At 37.7% G+C, this 23,245-nt stretch overlaps 6 protein-coding genes, 4 long non-coding RNA genes and 1 pseudogene across 14 annotated transcripts; 7 read left to right on the forward strand and 4 right to left on the reverse strand.

Annotated features, from left to right (window-relative positions):
* On the forward strand, positions 489 to 2,992 carry LOC104735444 (protein NETWORKED 4A-like). 2 transcript variants are annotated; one of them, XM_010455245.2, is made up of 4 exons: positions 489 to 591; positions 820 to 870; positions 989 to 1,100; positions 1,274 to 2,992. In XM_010455245.2, the coding sequence occupies exons 2-4, from the start codon at positions 856 to 858 to the stop codon at positions 2,824 to 2,826; spliced, it is 1,680 nt and encodes a 559-aa protein (XP_010453547.1). In that variant the 5' UTR covers positions 489 to 591; positions 820 to 855; the 3' UTR covers positions 2,827 to 2,992. The 2 variants fall into 2 exon arrangements, with proteins under 2 accessions (XP_010453547.1, XP_019092734.1); XM_019237189.1 differs by lacking the exon at positions 489 to 591 and having other exon boundaries at positions 744 to 870.
* On the reverse strand, positions 2,970 to 5,628 carry LOC104735427 (malate dehydrogenase [NADP], chloroplastic). Of its 2 annotated transcripts, none has more exons than XM_010455224.2 (12): positions 5,358 to 5,628; positions 5,158 to 5,251; positions 4,961 to 5,047; positions 4,523 to 4,860; positions 4,332 to 4,422; positions 4,182 to 4,256; positions 3,998 to 4,099; positions 3,780 to 3,902; positions 3,628 to 3,696; positions 3,491 to 3,559; positions 3,355 to 3,408; positions 2,970 to 3,272 (listed from the first exon to the last, which is right to left on the reverse strand). In XM_010455224.2, exons 1-12 carry the CDS (start codon positions 5,525 to 5,527, stop codon positions 3,216 to 3,218), a joined length of 1,329 nt encoding a protein of 442 aa, XP_010453526.1. In that variant the 5' UTR covers positions 5,528 to 5,628; the 3' UTR covers positions 2,970 to 3,215. The 2 variants fall into 2 exon arrangements, with proteins under 2 accessions (XP_010453526.1, XP_010453535.1); XM_010455233.2 differs by having other exon boundaries at positions 2,997 to 3,272; positions 5,158 to 5,248.
* Positions 5,748 to 8,483, forward strand: LOC104735470. 3 transcript variants are annotated; one of them, XM_010455284.2, is made up of 5 exons: positions 5,748 to 6,867; positions 6,950 to 7,146; positions 7,261 to 7,324; positions 7,415 to 7,458; positions 7,957 to 8,483. In XM_010455284.2, exons 1-4 carry the CDS (start codon positions 5,848 to 5,850, stop codon positions 7,454 to 7,456), a joined length of 1,323 nt encoding a protein of 440 aa, XP_010453586.1. In that variant the 5' UTR covers positions 5,748 to 5,847; the 3' UTR covers positions 7,457 to 7,458; positions 7,957 to 8,483. The 3 variants fall into 3 exon arrangements, with proteins under 3 accessions (XP_010453586.1, XP_010453578.1, XP_010453594.1); XM_010455276.1 differs by having other exon boundaries at positions 7,415 to 8,015; XM_010455292.1 differs by having other exon boundaries at positions 6,956 to 7,146; positions 7,415 to 8,015.
* LOC104735461 lies at positions 8,623 to 11,629 on the forward strand (annotated as a pseudogene).
* LOC109129313 lies at positions 9,278 to 9,662 on the forward strand. The gene is made up of 2 exons (XR_002035548.1): positions 9,278 to 9,321; positions 9,394 to 9,662. It is a non-coding gene; the product is annotated as an uncharacterized LOC109129313 (long non-coding RNA).
* LOC104735453 (transcription repressor OFP3-like) lies at positions 11,618 to 12,610 on the reverse strand. Its single transcript, XM_010455254.2, has one exon. The coding sequence runs from the start codon at positions 12,596 to 12,598 to the stop codon at positions 11,642 to 11,644; it is 957 nt and encodes a 318-aa protein (XP_010453556.1). The 5' UTR covers positions 12,599 to 12,610; the 3' UTR covers positions 11,618 to 11,641.
* Positions 15,908 to 16,319, forward strand: LOC109127679. Its single transcript, XR_002034231.1, has 3 exons — positions 15,908 to 15,993; positions 16,116 to 16,146; positions 16,284 to 16,319. It is a non-coding gene; the product is annotated as an uncharacterized LOC109127679 (long non-coding RNA).
* Positions 16,393 to 17,598, forward strand: LOC104735498 (polyadenylate-binding protein 2-like). The gene is made up of 5 exons (XM_019231301.1): positions 16,393 to 16,410; positions 16,671 to 16,706; positions 16,813 to 17,015; positions 17,096 to 17,308; positions 17,395 to 17,598. The coding sequence occupies exons 1-5, from the start codon at positions 16,393 to 16,395 to the stop codon at positions 17,465 to 17,467; spliced, it is 543 nt and encodes a 180-aa protein (XP_019086846.1). The 3' UTR covers positions 17,468 to 17,598.
* LOC104735508 lies at positions 18,057 to 20,000 on the forward strand. The gene is made up of 4 exons (XM_010455321.2): positions 18,057 to 18,496; positions 18,591 to 18,737; positions 18,900 to 19,127; positions 19,665 to 20,000. The coding sequence occupies exons 1-4, from the start codon at positions 18,301 to 18,303 to the stop codon at positions 19,709 to 19,711; spliced, it is 618 nt and encodes a 205-aa protein (XP_010453623.1). The 5' UTR covers positions 18,057 to 18,300; the 3' UTR covers positions 19,712 to 20,000.
* LOC104735519 lies at positions 21,178 to 21,984 on the reverse strand. The gene is made up of 4 exons (XR_759459.1): positions 21,947 to 21,984; positions 21,642 to 21,847; positions 21,339 to 21,558; positions 21,178 to 21,255 (listed from the first exon to the last, which is right to left on the reverse strand). It is a non-coding gene; the product is annotated as an uncharacterized LOC104735519 (long non-coding RNA).
* Positions 22,332 to 22,815, reverse strand: LOC104735525. Its single transcript, XR_759462.1, has 3 exons — positions 22,734 to 22,815; positions 22,568 to 22,598; positions 22,332 to 22,371 (listed from the first exon to the last, which is right to left on the reverse strand). It is a non-coding gene; the product is annotated as an uncharacterized LOC104735525 (long non-coding RNA).

A 23,245-nucleotide genomic window follows, 5' to 3' on the forward strand; every position in this document is an offset into this window, starting at 1 on the left:
AGTTGATAGATAGTGTTGGCCTCTAAACAAAGGTCTTTAGACCAACACGCAACAAACACTAATACCGCGGATTACTCCTATCTGCCTAAAACCCTCAAAGTCTTTCCATTGAATTGAATGATCACATATATAAAGAACAAAAGCCATTTCAATGAATACATAATCTTGATGTTTTTTGACTGCATGAATCAATGAACCTTTCTAGTATGTGGAATGGTAACAGAAACTCTAATCGACAGAGAAATGGTCAGGAGGACGGCCATTAATCTTATGGAATGGTCGGTTTGATTAGTGGGGAAAGAGAGGTCAATGACTCTCTCTCTCTCTCACTCCACGTGGACACAGTTGGAATTAGTCCCCCAAATCAACATATTTTAATTACAGAGAGACAACCAAATCACTTGGCCACGTTGAAAACTGCTAAGCACTAGTTAAGACTTGTTCCGCAATATCTGTCTTAAAGGTACGTGTATAAATTCATATTGACTATATTTTATTTTATTTTGATTTTCTTTTCTCGTTTCATTCTAAAAAGCTTTCATCTCCCTCTACTTCCATCATCATCCTCCATCTTCTACTTCTTCTTCTCAGGTTCTCTTTTTTGTCCTTTACTGTGTGTTAAGTTTTGTCATGATTCTCTCTGAACAGTACCGATCCTTTTTTTTTTTTGGGATTAGCGACAAAAATAAAAATACCGACGGTTTTGTTATTATTTGTCTGACAGACAGAATCTGTATTATATTTATTTGTCTTGTAAAAAGTAGTCCTTTTTTTTTTCTTTGTCAAATAGTCTCATGATTGTCTCTTGTGTGTTTCCAGCTTCTCTCATTAGGGTCCCCATTGATTTTTGCAGCCATGGATTATGATCTGGTACATTACATACCAACCAAAAGCAAAAATCTTTTTGTCTTCTTTCATACTAACAACAATCGAAATTCTCATTCTTGATTCTTGATTCTGGGTTTTTTTTTGTATTTGTTGTTGCCAGCTTCGTTCCAAGAAGAGTATCAAACGAACAGAATCCACCAAATCAACTCCATGGTGGTGGGATAGTCATATCGGTCTCAAAAATTCAAAGTGGCTTGAGAATAATCTCGATGGTGAGTCCATTCTCGCATTGTGTGTCATATTCATGTGAAAAAAAAATATCTCATTAGGCCTTAAGGTTTCCTAAATTAGGTGGTTAGTCTTTTTTATTTATTAAGGAATTATAAAAATGCCAACTTTATTATGTTTTTTTTTTTTTTGTGTGATGATGATGGATGATGATCAGAGATGGACCGGAGCGTGAAACGGATGGTGAAGTTGATAGAGGAAGATGCTGATTCGTTTGCCAAGAAGGCAGAGATGTATTACCAGAAAAGGCCTGAGCTTATTAGCCTTGTCGATGAGTTTCACCGTATGTACCGTTCTTTAGCCGAGCGGTATGAAAACATCACTGGAGAGTTGAGAAAAAGCTCTACTTTAGAGCTTCAGTCACAGAGCTCTGGCCTTTCAGACATCTCTGCTTCCGAACTTACTGCTGTCTGGACTTCTAATGATCTCAATAGGTTAGGCCGTCCTCCTTCTGGGAGACGTGCTCCTGGTTTTGAATACTTCCTTGGCAATGGAGGACTCCCTTCTGATCTTTATCACAAAGATGGAGATGATTCTGCTTCCATTACTGATTCTGAACTTGAATCTGATGATTCTTCTGTGACTAATTACCCTGGTTATGTGAGTATTGGTTCTGATTTTCAGTCCCTGAGCAAGAGGATTATGGATCTTGAGAGTGAGCTACGTGATGCCAAAGAGAGACTTAGGATGCAACTCGAAGGGAACACCGAGTGTTTGTTGCCGAGGGTGAAAAGTGAGAGTAAATTTGTTGATTTCCCTGCAAAACTTGCTGCTTGTGAGCAAGAACTGAGAGATGCAAATGACAAGTTACAGAATTCAGAAGACCAAATTTATATGTTAAGGAGTCAGCTTGCAAGATATTTGCCATCTGAGTTGGATGATGAACAAGGTGAAGAAGAGGCAGCTTCAACTCAAGACATGGACATTGAGACTTTGTCTGAAGAGCTGAGAGTTACAAGCCTGAGGCTTCGGGAGGCAGAGAAACAAAACGGTATCATGAGAAAAGAAGTAGAGAAAAGCAAGTCTGATGATGCAAAACTCAAGAGTCTGCAAGATATGTTTGAGTCAGCGCAGAAAGAAGCTGCAGCATGGAAAAGCAAGGCTAGTGCAGATAAAAGAGAGGTGGTGAAGCTGCTGGATAGAATCTCCATGTTGAAATCGAGTTTAGCTGGTAGAGATCATGAGATCAGGGATTTGAAGACAGCAGTGTCTGATGCAGAGGAAAAGATTTTTCCAGAGAAGGCACAGGTCAAAGCTGAAATATCAAAGCTGTTGGAGGAAAAAAGACACCGAGATGACCAGTTCAAAGAGCTGGAAGCTCAAGTGCGTTATCTTGAAGATGAGATAAGAAGGGTGACCAATGAGAAACTAGAAGAGGAGGAAAGGCTTAAGGGGGATATTGAGGTGCTGACACTGGAAAAGGCGGAGAAAGAGAGATGCATAGAGACATTAAGCAAAAAGGTGAGCGAGCTAGAGTCAGAGATAACTCGGCTTGGATGTGATATAAAAGCAAGATGCGATAAGACAATGGAGATGGAGAAGGAGGTGGAGAAGCAGAGAAGGGAACTACAAGAAGTAGCAGAAGAGAAGAGAGAAGTGATAAGACAGCTTTGTTTTTCACTAGACTACTGCAGAGACGAGTGTAAGAGACTACGCATAGCCTTTTCAGGTCATCGACCAGCAAGACCATCATCCATTCTTGCTTCTTAATTCTTTTGTATAGTATTATACTCATTTTGTAACTTTTGTTGGTGATACTTTTTCACATATAGGGAGCTGTTTTGAGATTGGTTTGAAACAAAAAAAAAGCTCATAAGATTTGTGAACAATTTGTGTTTGACATTAGATATGCATTATCTAGTTTTGAGTTCTGGAACTGGAATAAAGCAAAGGTTCGTTTCAATTGTTTACAAATACTGCTGTATATGACTTTTGGAGCATTGCTCAAGTAAAAATCACATACAGATGCATGTAAATAAGAAGAAAGAGTTTCACATATCTTATTCTGAACATATCATTATAAGTAATGTGGGTGTGCTCTGTACAGCTAACCACCCGAAAGAGAATGCTTACTTGAGATGTTCAACGTCCTGCAAAAATCAAACTTCCCCAGGAAGCATAGTATCTACCGGACCAAGATCACAGTAGGCGATGCCCTGAAACACAAATCCATGAAGCAACTAAGGTTAGCTTCCATTAAAATGGTTTTTGTTTTGAATAGACAAGACAGATACATACCTCTCCAGTGAGGTGTGCAACACATCTCTTCTCAGCCAACAGTTCCGCTTCTGACTGCAATATTTTTATATCTCAGTTAAACTTCTGGCATGTAGATACAAAACTCGAAAAACACTAATCTCTAAGAAAGCTATACCTTGGCGATTCTGTTGCGAAGATAGTCATCAATTTCTACATCCTTGACAAGTTCATAATCTCCATCTCCCTAGAAACCAACACAATTTTTAGACTTGCCACTAGAGAAAAGCTTTTAAGAATAAGGATAGAACATACCTTTGACCGGCATGGCATGCTGAAGACGAGGCCCTCTTCAATACCATAGGGATTTCCATCCGTGTACACCTAAGATTACATTAACACAACCCTATAAAAATTTAAACCAATCTATCTTGTTGTTATCTAAATGAGTGTAAAAGAAGATATACCCCAGTTGAAAACCAATCACCCTCAGGAGTAGGAGTTACAAGAGACTTTATAGCATCAACAATGGAAACAGCGGTAGAAGCAGCAGAAGATCGACCCCATTTCTGAATTAATAACCCACCTCTCTGTAAAACAAAACACATAAGGAACTTACTCAGCCAAACGTTACATTTTTCCGTTGCAGAAATCATCACAATGTCAGAGGAAACGCCATTTTTACCTTCTGCACACTCTCAGTGAATCCCTCTTCTAACCATTTGTGATCAGTAATAACCTCCTTCACAGGCACGCCATTAATTTTGGCATTTAGGAAGTCTGGCACCTGATTCACCTCTAAATCATAAGACAAACATCCCAAGATATAGAAAGATAATAGTTGACACTAGAGCAAAGATAAGGCAAACCTGAGTTGTGGAGTGATTGCCCCATATGGTCATATTAGACACTTTGTCATAGAAGACACCGGCTTTAAGAGCAAGCTGCAATATGGTATTGTCAATCATATGTATGAATTATACTGTATATGTTTGTTTGTGTGTTGAAATATATGGTACCTGGCATTTGGCCCGATTCTCGTCCAACCTCGTGAGGGCATGGAAATTCTTTGCAGGAATGTTAGGAGCATTTTTGAGACAAATCAAGGCGCTGAAAAAGAGATCATAAAATGAGAAAAACTTTACTAAAGATGGTGGATGTTGATTGAGACTGAGAGATGAAGAAGATTGAATTAAGAAATGTAACTTACTTGGTGTTGCAAGGGTTTCCCACAACAAGGACCTTAACATCAGGAGAAGCAACTTTGTTGAGAGCTTTGCCTTGCTCAGCAAAGATTTGGCCATTGATGTCCAACAAGTCAGCACGTTCCATTCCAGGGCCTCGAGGTTTTGCTCCAATGAGAATAGCCCACTCCACATCTTGGAAAATTTCATATGGATCAGTTCCTATATCAACTTCTCTCAACAAGGGGAACAAAGAATCCTCCAGCTCCATTGCAACACCTTCGAGAGCTTGGATAGATCTCTCTGATCCTAGCAGTTTCAAAGCAATGGGTTGATCTGGACCAAACACTGCACCTGAAGCAAGCTACACACTCGGAGAAACCAAAGTTGCATTAGATAAATAAGACCAATGATTGGTTAACCTTATCCTATGAAACAGTAATTTTCAAAAAGGATTAACTTACTTTGAAGAGAAGATGGTTTGAAATCATCCCTGCAGCACCTGAAACTGCAATATTGATTAACTTCTTCCATGATTTTGTTTGTTCTTCCTGCAAACACACACACACACATATTTGATTACTCAACATGACTATCTCCATTCTCAAGTGTCAAGATAAGATTTTTATTTAAAAGAATAGTAAAAGGGTTAGTAAGGTACAGCTTTAAGATCATAGGTGAGGCAGAAAACTCCATAACACTCTTTCTTCGTCTTCACCAATCCATTTTCTTGAACCGCAACAGGGGCTTGGCTACTTTTTATCACAAATTCACAAAAAAGCATCTAAGATCAGATAAGTTCGAAAAACGTAGATGATTTTACAGAGAGAATACAGGATTAGGATTGTGAAAGCGACTTACTTCTGAGAAACGGAGCAAGAGATTTTGGAGTTGGGAGCTGTGTGGAGAGGTGGAAGAAGAAGGTGGCGAAAGTGGTTTGAAAGATGCAATTTTGAAGAGAGACGAAGCCGAGACGAAGAGTTGAGAAAAGTCGACGTCGTTTTGGGGGCTGAGAGCTCTGCCATGGCCATTATCGCAGAGACACAGATTGTGATAGTGAGATATCAGAACTTGGAACTACGGAGAGACAGAGAGAGAGAGAGAGAGAGCGCGCCAAGCGACACAGAGTAAGAAAAAGAGGATTGGGGAATCTGTGGATAAGGCTCAACTCTTGACACTTGTCACTCTTCTGACAATCCACACCGTTTATCTTCTTTGACTTTAGGCCCAATTAAAAGGCCCATTAACAGGCCCAATTTTACTAATCGGAGAGCTTTGTTTCTTTCGTCTTCTCCGGCGAACATTGCATCCGCTGAAAACAAAAACAAAAAGGTTTCAACTTTGATCGAAAATGGAAGTCTTTGACAATTGGGTTGCCGAGTTTGTCCTTCTTCGTCAACACAACCCTAGGGTTTTACCTACTAAACTGATCTCAGCGCTGCAATTGGGAGATTCCTCCGACTGCTTAAACCTCAAGATATCTTCCGTTTTGCGAGATATCTCCAATTCGTTGATCCGGGGTGCGATCGACGAAGGAACGCTTGATCTTCTCGAGGTTCTTGAGAAGCTTCTGTTGCAGCAACACTCGTTACTTATGGAGTCTCACAAGTCTGCTTATTGCTGGACGGCTGCTGAGTGCACGCTTAGATTCATGTGGCCATTGATAGCTTCCGATGGGTTTTTCACGGAGGCTCTTGAGAGGATATGGACGAAGAGGATTGGGGTTTTGAAGGAGAGAGGAAGCGATTTGGTGAGCGGCGATTTGTTGAAGTGGGAGACTGATTTGAAGAATGCCCTTGAGGATCCTGAGCTCTATCAGCGGATTCGTGAGACTAACATCAGGTACACTGCTATTACCTTTCTCACTCAGCTTCTCAAAGAGCAGTGGGCATTACTTGGGAGTTCATCTCTTGAATCAGTGGTTCAAAGGAGGTTTCTTAAGCGCAAGGCTGATAACGTAGAAAGAGGGGATACAAATGCTGCTGATGAAAGCACGAGGCGTTTAGAGAGTGATACTATTGATAACGCTAACGAGCCGCGTGGTGAAAGTGGGGACGGGAATGGGAGCAATAGAGAAAACGATAATGATGTTGAAGGAGTGGGATGTCTGGTAAATGAAAAACATGCTTCAGAGGAGGAGCAGACAGTGGGTGCACAAGAACATGAACATGAGCCAAGTCTTGATAAGGGAGACGAAACGGCTGCTCGAGAGCTGAAGGATTATCTGTTAGAGATTCAAGGACACATCGACCCTTCCACTAGGCAAAGGGAAGAACCTAACAATGCAATTGATCACTCGGTAAATGTCACTCCTCCGCCTACTCGGCTGAATAGGACTGGAACAAGTGGCCAAGACCATAATGAAGCACCGGTAAGTGTTCGTTAATTTCATCTCAAGATGCTTTCTAAAAGTCTTGTTCTTTAGTTCATGAAGTTATGGCTTAATTGTGAAGCAACAGGATAATGTAAATGAGAAAGGTTCGGGTAGTCAGGGAACATGGTCTGGCAGAGTTCGGCGTCGTCGACCAACCCCAGTACCTCTGAATGTATCTCCATTAAAGAAGGGCGGATTGGCGAAATCCCATGTCAGAAGGCCAAAGAAATTCTGGACGCATGAAGAAGTGGAAGCTCTGAGGGAAGGAGTAAAAGAGTATGGAAACACTCTTTGCCTAGTCCCGTACTCTATTATCAATATTCAATAGTGATACATACATCTTGGACCTCGTTAAGATAATATCTCTGTCATTTTGTTGTTGGTGTGCAGGTATGGAAGATCATGGAAAGATATAAAGAATGGAAACCCTGCAGTATTTGCGGAGAGGACAGAGGTGAGCATGTACTTTTAACTTTCATACTCGCCATTTTCATGAACAAGATATATGCGAAGTGTGAGTGATATAAATGTTGTGACTTGGTAGGTGGATTTGAAGGATAAATGGAGGAACTTAGTCGGTGGGTAGAGGTAAACATCCTTTGTGAATTTTATGCTATGGGTTTTAAAATGCTGTATAGTTATTGCCTTTGTGACATATCAACTGTAAAGAACACGGTGGAGAAAGGGCCATTTCACATGTTGTATGGTGAATGGTAATGATGAATGAGCAGAATATAATGATATGCTCGTGGGAAAAATTCTGGCTGCAACCTCTGTAGTCAGTGTCAAACTTATACGGCTTTTCTTGTTTCGGATATATTCCATCCTTTATCTTCAATTTCCTACCATTCTTCTCTCTCTCCTTTTCCACGTGTCAACTAACATCTAAACCAGAACAAAACTGTAGTCAAATATGCAGATCATTACCATTTAGATTTATGAGGTAGCCTATAAACATTTGGACCCTCCCTTAGATATTGCCTGTTAACATTCAGAACCTCCTTAGATACAAATCTAAGTAAGATGATGAGAGCTCTCATGAACATATCTATTGATTTAATGCATATTTGTTGTGTGTGTTATTAGTTTATTACAGAACCCTGAACTCCTTGAGGGCTGAAGGAAGTCGCCGCGAACAAAAAAAACAAATTGTTCAACGGTGATGTCACGATCACTCTATTCTCTACAACTTCTTGTCATGTTCCCCACTTCTGTTCTGACTTTTCTCCTTTTCTCTATCGTTTTATTTTTGTTAACCTCAATCTTTTTTGGATTGCTTGTGTCCACCAAACTAATTATTGGTTCGTTTGAAAATCTAGCAGTTTCCTCAAGAAACAAAACTCCTTCCTCCCTAAATCACATTCCCCTGAAAACATACTTTCTCAACTCTTATCCTCTTTACAATTGTATTTGTGGCTCACAAAATAAATTAAGGCATCTTTTTTTTTTCCTATTTAGCTTACTTAGCCTTGTGTTTAAAAAATGTGGTACACGTTTGATGATTTCTTTCATGCTGTGGCTTGAGCATCTTTTATTGGAAGCAAGATTTGTCAATTGGATTTTTAGAAATATATTATATGTTTTTTACAATTGGGTCAATAAAAATAGATATACATATGGTTTTTATAATATATGTGATGCAAGCAAGGTTAAGGCAATTGTCTTTATTCATTTTATCCCAAATGGGGTGATTGACGCCAAAGACTGTTAAACATATTTTATGCTGACGCTTCTCATAATGAAGTAAGAGAAGTAAATAGGAAGACTTTTGGCCACCAGAGATATCTCTGAGTTATAGAAACGAAAGTCTGTGCTCTCAAAACATTTCTGGGATCATCAATCAGGTTTTGGTCAACCATGAATATGAATCAGGTTTCAGAGTATGTGGAAACTGATCCGACTGGCCGCTACGGACGTGTAAGTATGCAGACAGATTCTATGTTCATTGATCAAAACCTTTTTGTAACACTTTGTTCTATGTTGGAACAGTTTGCAGAGATTCTTGGAAGGGGTGCGATGAAGACAGTGTACAAAGCAATCGACGAGAAGCTTGGAATAGAAGTAGCATGGAGCCAGGTGAAGCTGAAAGAGGTTCTGCGTTCCTCTGTTGATCTACAGAGGCTCTACTCCGAAGTTCATCTCCTCAGCACTCTCAACCACAAATCCATCATTCGTTTCTACACTTCCTGGATCGATGTTCACAATCATACTCTCAACTTTATCACCGAGTTGTTCACTTCTGGGACCCTCCGACAGTAATTTCTTTACACCTTTTCTTCTTTATAAAATTACTCATTTGTTGCTTTGTAATTCAGTTAAACCTCTTCTTCTGCCAAGATTACTCAGTTTTTTGCTTTGTATGACCCTGTCCTGTTCTTGTGCAGATACAAAAATAAGTNGAATCAGGTTTCAGAGTATGTGGAAACTGATCCGACTGGCCGCTACGGACGTGTAAGTATGCAGACAGATTCTATGTTCATTGATCAAAACCTTTTTGTAACACTTTGTTCTATGTTGGAACAGTTTGCAGAGATTCTTGGAAGGGGAGCGATGAAGACAGTATACAAAGCAATCGACGAGAAGCTTGGAATAGAAGTAGCATGGAGCCAGGTGAAGCTGAAAGAGGTTCTGCGTTCCTCTGTTGATCTACAGAGGCTCTACTCCGAAGTTCATCTCCTCAGCACTCTCAACCACAAATCCATCATTCGTTTCTACACTTCCTGGATCGATGTTCACAATCATACTCTCAACTTTATCACCGAGTTGTTCACTTCTGGGACCCTCCGACAGTAATTTCTTTACACCTTTTCTTCTTTATAAAATTACTCATTTGTTGCTTTGTAATTCAGTTAGACCTCTTCTTCTGCCAAGATTATTACTCAGTTTTTTGCTTTGTATGACCCTGTCCTGTTCTTGTGCAGATACAAAAATAAGTACTTGCGGATAGATATCCGGGCAATCAAGTCCTGGGCTCGGCAGATCTTGGAAGGGCTTGTTTATCTCCATGGGCACGACCCTCCTGTTATACATAGAGACCTTAAGTGTGATAATATCTTTGTTAATGGGCATCTTGGACAAGTCAAAATTGGCGATCTTGGGCTTGCAAGAATGCTGCGGGATTGCCACTCTGCTCATAGTGTCATCGGTATGTTAACAAAATCGTTTGTTCTCACTTCTTGTCAAATTTATATGCTTATTATACCTCTTTGCGTAGGCACTCCGGAGTTCATGGCTCCAGAACTATATGAGGAGAACTATAATGAACTCATTGACGTTTATTCCTTTGGTATGTGCTTTTTGGAGATGATCACCTCTGAGTTCCCGTAAAGTGAGTGCAATAATCCAGCGCAAATTTACAAGAAAGTTGTTGCGGTATGTCTTCTGATCTGTGAGCATATAGATGATGAAGCTATCGGTTGAAACCAGGCTTGAGCCTTCTAATGTTATCTTTCCAGGGAAAGCTACCAGGAGCCTTTTACAGAGTTGGAGACATCGAGGCACAGAGGTTCATCGGAAAATGTCTCGTGTCTGCCTCAAAGAGAGTATCAGCAAAGGATCTATTGGAAGATCCATTTCTTGCCTCTGATGAGTCCTGGATGGTGTATGCGAGTGGTGCTGGGAATCCAAAGCCCTTCTTGAACGAGAATGAAATGGACTCACTGAATTTGGAAGATGATGATGAGTTAAGGACACAGATGTCCATCGCTGGGAAGCTGGGCGCTGAAGATAACAAAATCGATCTGGAAGTACAAATCGCATATGATAATGGTAAGAGTGACTAATTTGATTAAGCTGGTCATTTTGTTATTCAGTCACATAATTGTTTGTTTCTTTCCAGGTCTGGCAAATAATGTGTTCTTTCCCTTTGACATCATGAATGATACTTCCATTGATGTTGCTAAGGAGATGGTAAAAGAACTCGAGATCATAGATTGGGAGCCAGTCGAGATTGCTAAAATGATTGATGGAACGATTTCTTCTTTGGTGCCTGGTTGGAGCTATGAGGAAGATGATGAAACCTCTCATGATCATCATCGTCATCGCACCGAGCCTTTCCACTCTTCTTCCTCGCACTCGTCATCCTCCCAAGCTTCACTCTCTAACTATATGGCACGAGGCCTTCAAGATTGGGTACAAGGTATGGGAAAGTAACACCAGTCTCAACATGCATAGTGTGACAGATGTTTATTATGAAGTTGTTAAGATAAAATTAAAACTGCAGATGATTTTCACGATGAGACGTATTCTCAGAGTTCTTCCCATTCAGGGTCTTATTCCAACCTCAACTACATAGCTGTTGATGAGCACAGCTCCCAGTCTCCTGCTATGAGCAGAACTCACAATTTGACGAGGTTTTGTCCCGAAGAAAGCTCTCATTTACAGTCAGGACAAGCCAACGTGTATGCAGCTTCCAGCTCAGCTAACAGAAGATTGGCTTCAGACAACCGCACACTTACAAGGAACCGATCATTTGTAGACGTGCAGAAACCGTTACTACACCGGTCGCCAAGGGAAGAGGCTAGAAAGAAAAGATTGTTCAAAACTGTTGGAGACGTAGAAACAGTTGGGTTTCAGTCACCTTATGCGGTTTCACGGAAGCCACCCAGCTCAAGGCGCTAAGCTTCTCCTGTATTGTAATTTCTGTAAATCCATTCATGTAATATCTAAGTGTATACTGTGAGAAACAAGTTTGCTGGTTCAAAAATGTAAAAAGTACATTGTGATTTAATAAAGTTGTGCAGAGGCTGCGTTTTGGTTACAGAGAGAGTCTTTAAGGGAGGTGAGTCAACTGTAACCATGTTTTCTCGAAAGCCTTGATGATAATGTCATGATACTCGCTCGAGTTCAGTGAAAGATAGCATGCGAGAAGATCTTCCAGGTCTTTCTGTTCCCTCATCTTGTTCTCCACGATCATCTCAACCATGGACTCTCTAAAATCTTTCTCAGGATCCACCGAAGACAGAACTATCGCGAAGCTCTTTGCAATCCCCTTCTCCTTCTTCTTCCACTCGGTAGGGGACGTTCCTTCCTTTGTGTTCTTTCTCGCGATCTTGGGAGAATTTACCCGAATCTTTATCCGTGGAGAAGACCGTGCGTTCGGTTTCTTCAGTTTCTGCTGTTTACTCAACTGAAAAGGTGGTTCCTTTACAGTCTCAACCCGAAGAGGACTTGAGTTTTCTGAGACTGAAGGATCTTCAGAAACATCATCCGGCTTCCCGACAGAACGGTTGTCCTTGATGTCAACTGAATGCGGTTTAGGATCACGTGAAAAGCAATAGTTTTGGTCAGAAGGAGATGAGACACGATATGACGAGCTTTCAACGGCGGAATCAGAGATTACATTTGCAGAGGATGATGGTTTAGAGCGATGGTTCCGAGAAGAGGTGAGAGAAACATGAGAATGGAGAGAAGAAGAGGAAGAAGAGAGCTTGAGCCTTGGGGAAGGCTTGTAAACGGTTTTACGTTTGATCTTTCTTTTGAAAGAAGAAGATTTAGGGGGTGAGTAATTGGGAGCTTGGGGATGAGCAGTGGAAGAGAGGCGACGAAGAGGGTCACGAAGCTTTCTTGAGGAAAAAGCATCAGAGATAGAGAGGTGTTTGGGAGAAGAAGGATGGTGTTTTTTGCTACCTCTGCTAATTCCTTTGAGCTTATAGAGCCATGAGTGAGGCATAATGTCTGAAAATCTGAACTTATGAGTCCCCATTTTCTGATTCATCATCTCTTTCATTTTGAACTCTTTCTCAAGAAAAACGAAAGCAAAAGTAAAAGAGAAATTATAAAGGCGATAAAAACGTAGAAGGTCCTTTCTATCTCTTTTTTTCTTATGGTTTGCGTCTTTGAGAAGAGAGATGAAGGAAAAAGAAAAATAAGAGGATAGGTTAATTAATCTAAAAAGAAGTAATTTTTAATTTCCCTCCTAGACGCATTCAAAATTAGCTATGAGTGGCTTCCATGTCAAGACTAATTCCAAAAACAACAAAGCACTTCTTTTGTAATGGCAATCATTATCTTTACCCAAAATCTCACCTCTCCCTTTCAATCTGTTCTAGAAAAGTATTTATTTTAAAAAATAAAATAATAAGTAGAAGAAACCGTATGTACTATGAAAAAATATGATTAGGGGGTGTATACTGATGATTATACTGAAGATCAAAAATAAACCTCAGTCTAGGGTTTTGGACTTTTGTGGGCTTGGCTTTAATCGGGTGGGCTTATTATACTAATGATTACTAATTAAATAGACTTGACATTGTTTAAAATTAAAAATTTCACATTATTGTATTTCAAGACGAACTAAAGTAGTCTAGGGTATTCGTCTCTAAACTGTATATCGAAACCTAGCGGGTCTTTCATCTAATACTTTTCCATGGCACTCAAGGAAGGCTCTGCATCCACCACCGATGTAAGTTTCTTCCTTATATGTCTCTATCTCTTCTCTTACTCAGTGACAGTGTTTACCCATAAACAAAACAAAAAAAGAACTCCCTATGAATTGTTTCTTCACAATTTGACTGGACTGTTTCGGATTTTTTTTAGGTTGAAGCAGCCACGCAGACAAGTAAGAAGTCGATTTTTTTTTTTTTTGGAATCAAACATGCATATAAATACCGTTGTTTCAATCTTGTTTTTTTTTTTTTGGGTTGTTGTTTGATTAAACCCATCGACATTTGATATATCTCTGCTTTGTAAAACATACATGTATTGGTTTGTGAATCTTGAATGATTTTTTTCTATATTGAGATTTTAACGTTATTATTAATTGTTTGATGATTCAGTGATAGTAAATCTTACGAAGCAAAGAAAGGTATATACCCTGGACCCTAGAAAGTTTAACAGTAACTTTGTATTTACTGCTTTCTCTAATTACTAATCAATCATTTCATCTCAACTCCTTCCATGAGGAATGATAGAAAGAGGCTCAAATAAGATAACTATTTGTTTTTTTTTTCAGGAAATCGATGAAATTACTAATGCACTGTCAATGGCTGATCTAGAGGATATTTTATTGAAGGTACATGCTAAATTATTTTTATATTGTATTGTATATAAGTGTTTTTCTATGACTCTATTTGTGAAATGATACTGTAAACTTCGTTGCTCGTCTATATGCTTAATTGTAAACCTTTACGTATATAAGTGTGTTTTCTAGGACTATTTGCTTTGTAGGTTGTGAAAGCTAATAATACTGTAAACTTTGTAGCTGATCTTTTGTTTGATTTCAAACGTTTCTCAAAAATTGAAATCTTCTTTTCACTCCAAAGAAATCTAGTTTTGACTATACATAGGAGAAAAAACCCCAAATAAAATGACTATAATAAAAAATGACTATAGTTAAACGTCACTGACTCAGCTTATGTTTTGTTCATTGACCAACCAATTTACGTGAAATATATATGTCTATTTTGTGCAGAAAATTGATGAAGATGTAAAAAATGCATTTAAAAAGGTATAAACAACATCTCTTGTTTTTTAATTCTTGACAAAACAAAAGATGGCTAATCAGTCTTACAAACCTATAATATCTTGTTTTGACAAAGAAAACAAAAAAGGTGGAAGAATATGGTTGCAATTACGATAATCATGAAGAGGCATTTGGAAACAATCATGATACCATATTCGTTAAGGGATTCGATTGTTCCCTTTCTAGGGATGATATCAAGAGCTCATTGGAAAAACACTTTGGTTCATGTGGAGAGATCTCTAGGGTTTTTGTTCCGTTTGAGTGCCAAACCGGTTCTCCCTTGGGGTTTGTGACTTCTTGCTCGTAATTTTTTTTTTATAACTTCTTTGAAGTTACAATACAATCGTGAATATTTTTTATTTTTTTGGTTTTCAGATATGCTTTCATTGATCTGAGGGATGACACAAAGAAGGCGTTAACACTAGATGGAAGTTATTTGGGAAGTCTGAAGCTTGAGGTTGTGATGGCTAACTCTAGAACCGAATCTGTTCGCTATCCTAACTTTAGTGGGTGTGGACGTTGTTCCCTTAATCTAAAAAAGCGCAACTACGCCGAGTTCTCGAAAACTGATGGTGGTCGTTTAACGCCCAGGTACATAAATTAATTTTATTCTATTGATTTTTATTGAATTGAAAACTTCTTATTAATTTTTTTGTTATCTTTTTTGCTCTTTGATATTATATTGCAGGACACCTGAGCTAGAGGGCAGGTTTGCTGAGCTTCGTAATCGAAAAGTTCAAAAAAAAGTTGAAGCGGAAAACCAGAGCTAATAATATTGGTCGTTTTATCTACAAGTTGCTACTTGTTTATATTTTTATATGTCTTCAAGAAAACTTGTGACACTTGCTATTTTAGTTTCATAATTATTTATGCCATATGAATAAGTATTGAATCTTGATAACAAAGGAGCTAGCTTCTCATTAGTTTTTGGTTGTTTTTTTGCACTTGTTAATGCAGGATGCATTGCACGTTTCTGATGAAGCAATGGTGACCAACCACAGCTAGTATATATTGGTCGTTTTTTCGTTGCTGTTATAATGTCTTATCGACCAGCTACATCATGAGTAATTTTTGTATCATAATCCGGTATTCCAGCTGTTTATTATTTTCATAATTTATGCTTATTAATCATATTATGATAAAGCTTATAACTAAAAGCCCACCTTTTAACTTTAAAATCGAAGTACATCACGTGACTTTATCTCAAAGAATTGGAATACCGGATTTCACAGATGTATCGGAAGGCTAATCGGTTTGCCAATACGTAGATTAGAAAACTACTCCATGTTTTTTCTTTCCACTTAGATTTTCACGCACTTGTTGTTCCAAATTGTGTTATGTCGTTAGGACAGGAACTCCGATTCCACGACAAGTTTGTTTATTAATATATTGTAGGAGACTTCCCCATCCTCTTAAAGAACTATTTAATCAATGAAAAACTCATCGATAGATTTTACGAGAATATTGGCCAACATCATAAACCGGGACAAAATAAATAGCCCACAAAAGTCCAGCTAACTGAAAATACAAGGTAATAAAAATCTCTATATATATATATATATAGGGTTTCCAGCCGTCTCTTAGAAATCGCCGCTCTACGCTTTTCGTCTCAATTTCTCTCCATGGCCAAGCAGCTTAACAAATGCTCCACATCCACCGATGTAATCCTTTTTCTCCTCCTTCTTCCTTACCTTACTCCAGTCATTTAACCAATTTTGTTCTGTATTAATTATTTCTGCTCAACTTGCCTAGAAATTACTCTTGTTTTCGATTTATTTTTTAGGTTGAAGATACCACGGAGCCTTGGCAGAATGGTCAGAAATTATATCATATCCTTTATTTTTATGTTTCAAAGTGTTTATTGAAGAAACAAGCCGGCATATATTAATTTCTGTTCTTTTTGAATAACATTATAATGTTTTTTTTTTGTTGTTGCTGTTGCCGGGGAAAGTGTTGGATGATTCAAAAGTAATTCTGAAGAAGCAAAAAAAGGTAATGATCTGTGGAACATAGAGAGTTTACAGTTGTGTTTATGAAAATGAAATCCTGCTACTACTAAGATGGCTATTCGGATAAGAGCATGCCCAACGGAATCTCGAAAAGATCTCTAAGTTAGTTGCATGTTTATGAAAATAAAAACCTACTTCATATATATAGCTTCTGTATTTTAGAGCTCACCAATGTTTAGGCTAGCTTTGCCCTGTTTTGACGTGTGCTTTTTAAAACTTAAAAAGAAGAATTTCATCATCTTTGTTAAAACGTCACTGACTCTGCTTATGTTTTTTTGTTCATTGACCAACCAATTTACGTAAACTATATATATGTCTATATTGTGCAGGAAATTGATAAAGATGTAAAATTTGTATTTAAAAAGGTATAAACAACATCTTTCTGTTTTAATTATTAATATTATTTTTGACAAAACAAAAAATGGCTAAATCAGTCTAACAAACCAATAATATCTCTTTTTGACAACGAAGAAGAAAAAGGTGGCAGAATTTGATTGCAATTTCGATAATCATGAAGAGGCGTTTGGAAACGATGAAACCATATTCGTCAAGGGATTCGATTGTTCCGTTTCTAGGGATGATATCAAGAGCTCATTGGAAAAACACTTCGGTTCATGTGGAGAGATCTTTAGGGTTTTTGTTCCGTTTGAGTGCCAAACCGGTTCTCCCTTGGGGTTTGTGACTTTAATTCTTTTTAAAAAACTTCTTTGAAGTTACAATGCAATCGTGGACAGTTATTTATTTTGGTTTTCAGATATGCGTTCATTGATCTGAAGAATGACGCAAAGGCATTAACACTAGATGGAAGTTATTTGGGAAGTCTGAAGCTTGAGGTTGCCATGACTAGCTCTAGAAAAGAATTTCTTAGGTTTCCTAACTTAAGAGGGTGTGCACGTTGTCCCATTAATGTGAAACATCGCAACTACAACGAGTTCGTGAGAACTTGTGGTGGTCGTATTGCGCCCTGGTACATAAATTTATTTTGTTCTTGATTTATTGAATCGAATGTAACTTCTTATTAATTAATTTTGTTATCTTTTTTGCTCTTTGCAGGACACCTGAGCTCGCTCAGGACATCGCTGAGTTCCAGCAGGATCTCGCTGAGCTTCGTAAGCAAAAACGTTAAAAACAAAAAAAACTTGCGACTCTTTCTGAGCGGAAAACCAGAGCTAATAATAATATCGGTCGTTTCATCCTGCTACTTGTTTATATTTTTTATGTCTTCAAGAAAACTCTTGCTATTTTAGTTTCATAATTATTTATGCCTAAGTCTAATTATTAAACTTTCTTTGATTCTTGTTACGAAACTTACATTTTTAGTTTGAAAATTAATTTAGTTTTTATTATGAGCTTTGATTATGAAAACGAAAATCCAACTGATTGCTTGTTTAATTTTGCTCCTTCTCGAATCGACTTAGTGAGTTTTGGATTCAAGTCTGACCTAATATAGGTAATTGGGCGGTTTTTTCGGTATGTGAAGACGGAGACTGTTATTATGTCTTCATTCCTCCTAATTCCTATATGCATGTGTGCAATATCATATGGGATTATTATTTTTGTAGTTTATATCCACACTATCTTGAATTGTATCAAATCCAAATATGATTACAAAAATAAAATAAAAATCAATCAAAACAATAATAAACAATCAACATGGGCATATATATTAGGCCCATTTAGTGTCAAAACTTTAACAGAACCTCTGTTTTTTTTTTTTGGTTTTCTTCAGATGGTTCAGACTCAGAGTAGAGCTTCCGAGCTTCGTTTGTCAGAGACACGTGGCACTTCATTCAGCACCTCTGTGTCAAAGCACCGTGAAACCATGGCGACGCGTGAGACGCTGGCGGCGTTTAAACCCTTTCTCCAAAATCTCATCTTTCCTTTTCTTCGTCTTCTTCTTCTTCTCCGTTGTGGTCTTAGTATCGTTTTGGCGAAACACGAGAGACTGACTGAAGTATCATGAAAACAGTTTCATTGGGTGCGGGTAAGAAACACAAGAGGAACAAGAACATAAGATTCCTGAAGAGTATCGTGGCTTACCTCAAATCCGATGATTACACGTTCGCTCCTCTGTTTTCCAATTCCCCACCGTTCACGACGGAGGTAAATACGCCTCCGCCGTCGAATTCGAAGTCGGACAACATCTCCCTGACAGGTACTGTTAGGACTCGTGTGTTCTCTCGAGTGTGTATTTGCTAACGATTAGAATGTGATGTGATTCGGTGTGCTACTCTGTTTTTGGATATTAGGGTTGGAGTCATTAGGGTATGAGAGGGTAATTAAGAAGAAGAAGAAGAGAACAATGTCTGAGAAAGCTAAGGGATATCTAAAATCTGATTGTCACATGTACGGACAAGTGATCTCACTTCCAAATCTTGGTTCTGCTTCACTTAAAGGTGAGAGCTTTTGTTTTTGTCTGTTTTTGTTTTACCTCTTTGATAGATGCAACTAAGGTTGTAGCGTTAGCTGTCTAGTTAGGTGGGTTTATAACTAATTTGAACTAGACTTATCTTATAGATTCTGCGTTTGGGGCTGAGATATTTTTTTTTTTGAATCAGGGCAATTGCAAATAACACAAATTTGGTCAACCATGGAAGTATCAACGAGTAGTACAACCTTAAGGGGAAATGACAGCATTTATAGGAATCTCAGGTCAGATATTTCAGAACAGACATTGCATAATGGAAGGATCAACTCTCCAAAACGAGGATTGGTTATCTTAGAAGGACAACGAGGTAGACTAAGCCGTGAAACAGATCTTTCATCAGCCTTTTTCTCTCTACCAGGTATGTTTGGTTGATTGCCCCAAGCCCCCAATCATGTTATGTAATGGAACTTGTTAATGATTTTTTAAAAAACATAATAGGACTACGAAACAAGTAACACAAGTTTAATCCTTCACTAAATCACTAGTAAGATGTCGATAAGCATAAATGTTAATCGGAGTGTCTGAGGTGAGTGTTAAGGTTCTTAGACCAATTAGTTAAGTTGGGAGAGATTAGGGACTCTAGAACTAACGCGGGACACTTTCTGGTTTCTTTTGGCTCCTGATAGTTAACTAAATGTGTTTTGTTCTTGAGATATAAAGAGAGTTTTGATCTTGAATCCTATCAGATGTATATTAGCAAATTTCACGGAAGAAACTGAAAATGTGATATGTTCTGAAGACATGGATAAGAGCTTGTGTCGAACTTCGAACTAGATAATGTTGCTTTTGAATTTGTTTGAGTTGATTCGGTTCGAAAAACAAATGTTACTTGTCTTGTTAAAGACTGATGAGAGTAGGAGATATACTAAAATTGTTTTCTTTGTTACTATGACAGAGGAAAAGATGGTGAAGCCAGATCAAAGGAGAGTTACAATGGAGTGAAGATGTTGTAGACTTAATTTGAGTGGAGATGATGTAGACGTAATATACAATTTAGCTAGATTAGTGGAGCTATGAGAGAAGAAGAAGAAGAAGAATAGGTTATGTGTGATTGAAGGAACTTGTATTGTTGATAGGCCTTTTGGAAGTGATGTATGAATGTGGACGACAAAGGTGTGTGTCTGTCTGAACATATTGCCATGTTAGCTTGTCAGCTGGTCTGGACGAGTAGTTGTATATCAAGTAAAACTGTTACAATTGAGCAAAAGCTCCTACTATCCTTTTTAGCTAACTCAGCCTTTGAGGTTTGATTCTAAGAAAAACTGATCACTAAAATTTTTTAAATTTAGTTAAAGAGTATACCAATAAGATAGATTCTAATTGGAACAACTTAGATTATAATGAGGAAAGATTGGTTTATTTCTTGAAATCAGAGAATTTGTTGTGGTGTTCAACAGCAGCTGGAGATAAATTAATTACTAGAATTCAAACTTGATTTGTGAAAATGGTGAAAAGGACTGAAGCTGGAGAGACAGAGGAGAAGAGGAAGAAGGTTAAATTTAACAAGTAGTAATCGTGTGCACGTGAGTTGCATTCGTCCCGCATCGCAGACCCTTCCCATCTGTCAACTCTACACACGCATGCAAGAAGAAAAGCTTTACATGTATGCGTTGCGTCTTGCGTGTATCTTCATTTTTGCTATCGAAATCAAAGAGACATCATATCTGTCAATGTTTACGGAGTCCCTCCTAGTCTAGTTTCCAAATAATGTAAAGCTAGTGTAGGTAAAGTAATCGGAATTTGATAAGATATGAAAATTTATGTTCTGTATATCTACTTGTAGAGTCTCATTAGAAAAGAGAGTGTGGGGTTCACGTCATGAATGTAGTAGGATCCGTAATTAGCCGATCGGAAGTTAACTATAAAATTTCATGAAGCTCTCTTTGTTTGTTTGTTTGTTTGATTTGAGATTCTAGATTGTGAAAAAGGAGAGATGTGAGTTTTGGTGGTAAGTTGTGATTGTCATTACCTAATACAAAAGAAATGCTTTGTTGTTGTTGGAATTAGTCTTGCATGGAAGCCACTCATTGCTTTTGAATGCCTCAAAAGGAGCCAAAATAACAGTCTCCGTCTTCACATACCGAAACAACCGCCCAATTACCCAAATTTGGTCAGACTTGAATCCAAAACTCACTAAGTCCATTCGAGAAGGAGCAAAATTAAACATGCAATCAGTTGGATTTTCGTTTTCATAATCAAAGCTCATAATAAAAACTAAATTAATTTTCAAACTAAAAATGTAAGTTTCATAACAAGAAACAAAGAAATTTTAATAATTAGACTTAGGCATAAATAATTATGAAACTAAAATAGCAAGAGTCCCAAGTTTTCTTGAAGACATAAAACATATATATATAAAATATAAACAAGTAGCAGCTTGTAGATGAAACGACCGATATTATTATTAGCTCTGGTTTTCCGCATTTTTTCTTCTTAAAGGTTTTCGCTTAAGAAGCTCAGCGACCGCCTGCTGGAGCTCAGGTGTCCTGCAAAGAGCAAAAAAGATAACAAAATTAATTAATAAGTTACATTCGATTCAATAAACCAAAAACAAAATAAATTTATGTACCAGGGAGTTAAACGACCACCACCAGTTCTCAAGAACTCGTCGTAGTTGTGCGTTTTCATATTAATGCAACAACGTGCACACCCTCTTAATTAAGTTAGGATACTGAAGAAATTCTTTTCTAGAGCTAGTCATGACAACCTCAAGCTTCAGACTTCCCAAATAACTTCCATCTAGTGTTAACGCTTTCTTTGCGTCATTCCTCAGATCAATGAAAGCATATCTGAAAACCAAAATAAATAAATAATATTCACGATTGTATTGTAACTTCAAAGAAGTTTTTAAAAAAGAATGAAAGTCACAAACCCCAAGGGAGAACCGGTTTGGCAGTGAAACGGAACAAAAACCCTAGAGATCTCTCCACATGAACCAAAGTGTTTTTCCAGTGAGCTCTTGATATCATCCCTAGAAAGGGAACAATCGAATCCCTTAACGACTATGGTATTATGATTGTTTCCAAATGCCTCTTTATGATTATCGAAATTGCAGTCATGTTCTTCCACCTTTTTCTTCTTCGTTGTCAAAAAGAGATATTATAGGTTTGTTAGACTGATTTAGCCATCTGTGGTTTTGTCAAGAAAAAAAAAAGAAAAAAAAGATGTTGTTTATACCTTTTTAAATGCAGTTTTTACATCTTCATCAATTTCCTGCACAAAATAGACATATATATAGTTTACGTAAATTGGTTGGTCAATGAACAAAAAAACATAAGCAGAGTCAGTGACGTTTTAACAAAGATGATGAAATTCTTCTTTTTAAGTTTTAAAAAGCACACGTCAAAACAGGCAAAGCTAGCCTAAACATTGGTGAGCTCTAAAATACAGAAGCTATATATATGAAGTAGGTTTTTATTTTCATAAACATGCAACTAACTTAGAGATCTTTTCGAAATTCCGTTGGGCATGCTCTTATCCGAATAGCCATCTTAGTAGTAGCAGGATTTCATTTTCATAAACAAGTAAAGTGTAAACTCTCTATGTTCTACAGATCATTACCTTTTTTTGCTTCTTCAGAATTACTTCTGAATCATCCAACTCTTTCCCCAGCAACAGCAACAACAACAAAAAAAAAACATTATAATGTTATTCAAAAAGAATAGAAATCAATATATGCCTGTTTCATCTAAATAAGAAGAAGATCCATAAACAGAGAGCTTATAATTCAAAAATTTCCGGTTTTCTTCAATAAAACACATGAAATATAAAAATAAAGGATAGTTTATAATTTCTTACCATTCTGCCACGGCTCCGTGGTATCTTCAACCTAAAAAAAAACAAATCCAAAACAAGAGTAATTTCAAGTCAAGTTGAAAAGAAATCATTAATCATTAATACAGAACAAAATCGGTTAAAAGACTGGAGTAAGGAAGAAGGCCATAAGGAGGAGAAAAAAGATTACATCGGTGGATGTGGAGCATTTCTTAAGCTGCTTGGCCATTGAGAGAAATTGAGATTAAAAACGAAGAGCAGCGATTTCTAAGAGACGGCTGGAAACCCTAAATATATATAGGTTTCAGTTAGCTAGACTTTTGTGGGCTATTTATTTTGTCCCGGTTTATGATGTTGGCCAATATTCTCGTAAAATCTATCGATGAGTTTTTCATTGATTAGTTTTTTTGAGAGGATGGGGAAGTCTCCTACAATCTATATAAAATAGCAAACTTACTTTTTTGTGTCAACTTTTAATCCAACGGATGAGATTAGTTACAGTTTTAATCCAACGGTTTAAAATTATTAATCGTGTCTTTTCGTCGCACCCTCATCTTTCAAAAGTCACACCTCTTAGTTTTTGCATCTTTTTGTTGTACCTATTGGTTTCAAAAATCACATCCATTATTTTTTACACCTTTTAAATCACACCTCTTAGTCTTTGCATCTCTTTATTGTACCTCCTGGTTTCAAAAATCACAT

This window comes from Camelina sativa, chromosome 2 (genome assembly GCF_000633955.1).
Source record: "Camelina sativa cultivar DH55 chromosome 2, Cs, whole genome shotgun sequence".
In the NCBI taxonomy this organism is placed as follows: domain Eukaryota; kingdom Viridiplantae; phylum Streptophyta; class Magnoliopsida; order Brassicales; family Brassicaceae; genus Camelina; species Camelina sativa.

Bases quoted from the DNA above. Each gene is read 5' to 3' on its own strand.
- LOC104735508 (XM_010455321.2), top strand. From the start codon at position 18,301: ATGAAAACAGTTTCATTGGGTGCGGGTAAGAAACACAAGAGGAACAAG. The intron at 18,497-18,590 runs GTACTGTTAGGA...TTTGGATATTAG, and splicing joins GGACAACATCTCCCTGACAG to GGTTGGAGTCATTAGGGTAT. The intron at 18,738-18,899 runs GTGAGAGCTTTT...TTTTTGAATCAG, and splicing joins TGGTTCTGCTTCACTTAAAG to GGCAATTGCAAATAACACAA.
- LOC104735444 (XM_010455245.2), top strand. The intron at 1,101-1,273 runs GTGAGTCCATTC...GATGATGATCAG, and splicing joins GCTTGAGAATAATCTCGATG to AGATGGACCGGAGCGTGAAA.
- LOC104735470 (XM_010455284.2), top strand. From the start codon at position 5,848: ATGGAAGTCTTTGACAATTGGGTTGCCGAGTTTGTCCTTCTTCGTCAA. The intron at 7,147-7,260 runs GTATGGAAACAC...GTTGGTGTGCAG, and splicing joins CTGAGGGAAGGAGTAAAAGA to GTATGGAAGATCATGGAAAG. The intron at 7,325-7,414 runs GTGAGCATGTAC...GTGACTTGGTAG, and splicing joins TATTTGCGGAGAGGACAGAG to GTGGATTTGAAGGATAAATG.
- LOC104735427 (XM_010455224.2), bottom strand. From the start codon at position 5,527: ATGGCCATGGCAGAGCTCTCAGCCCCCAAAACGACGTCGACTTTTCTC. The intron at 4,100-4,181 runs GTTTGCCTTATC...GAGGTGAATCAG, and splicing joins GCAATCACTCCACAACTCAG to GTGCCAGACTTCCTAAATGC. The intron at 3,560-3,627 runs GTATGTTCTATC...GTTGGTTTCTAG, and splicing joins GCATGCCATGCCGGTCAAAG to GGAGATGGAGATTATGAACT.
- LOC104735453 (XM_010455254.2), bottom strand. From the start codon at position 12,598: ATGAAAGAGATGATGAATCAGAAAATGGGGACTCATAAGTTCAGATTT.
- LOC104735498 (XM_019231301.1), top strand. The intron at 17,016-17,095 runs GTTTGTGACTTT...TTTGGTTTTCAG, and splicing joins CAAACCGGTTCTCCCTTGGG to ATATGCGTTCATTGATCTGA. The intron at 17,309-17,394 runs GTACATAAATTT...TGCTCTTTGCAG, and splicing joins GGTGGTCGTATTGCGCCCTG to GACACCTGAGCTCGCTCAGG.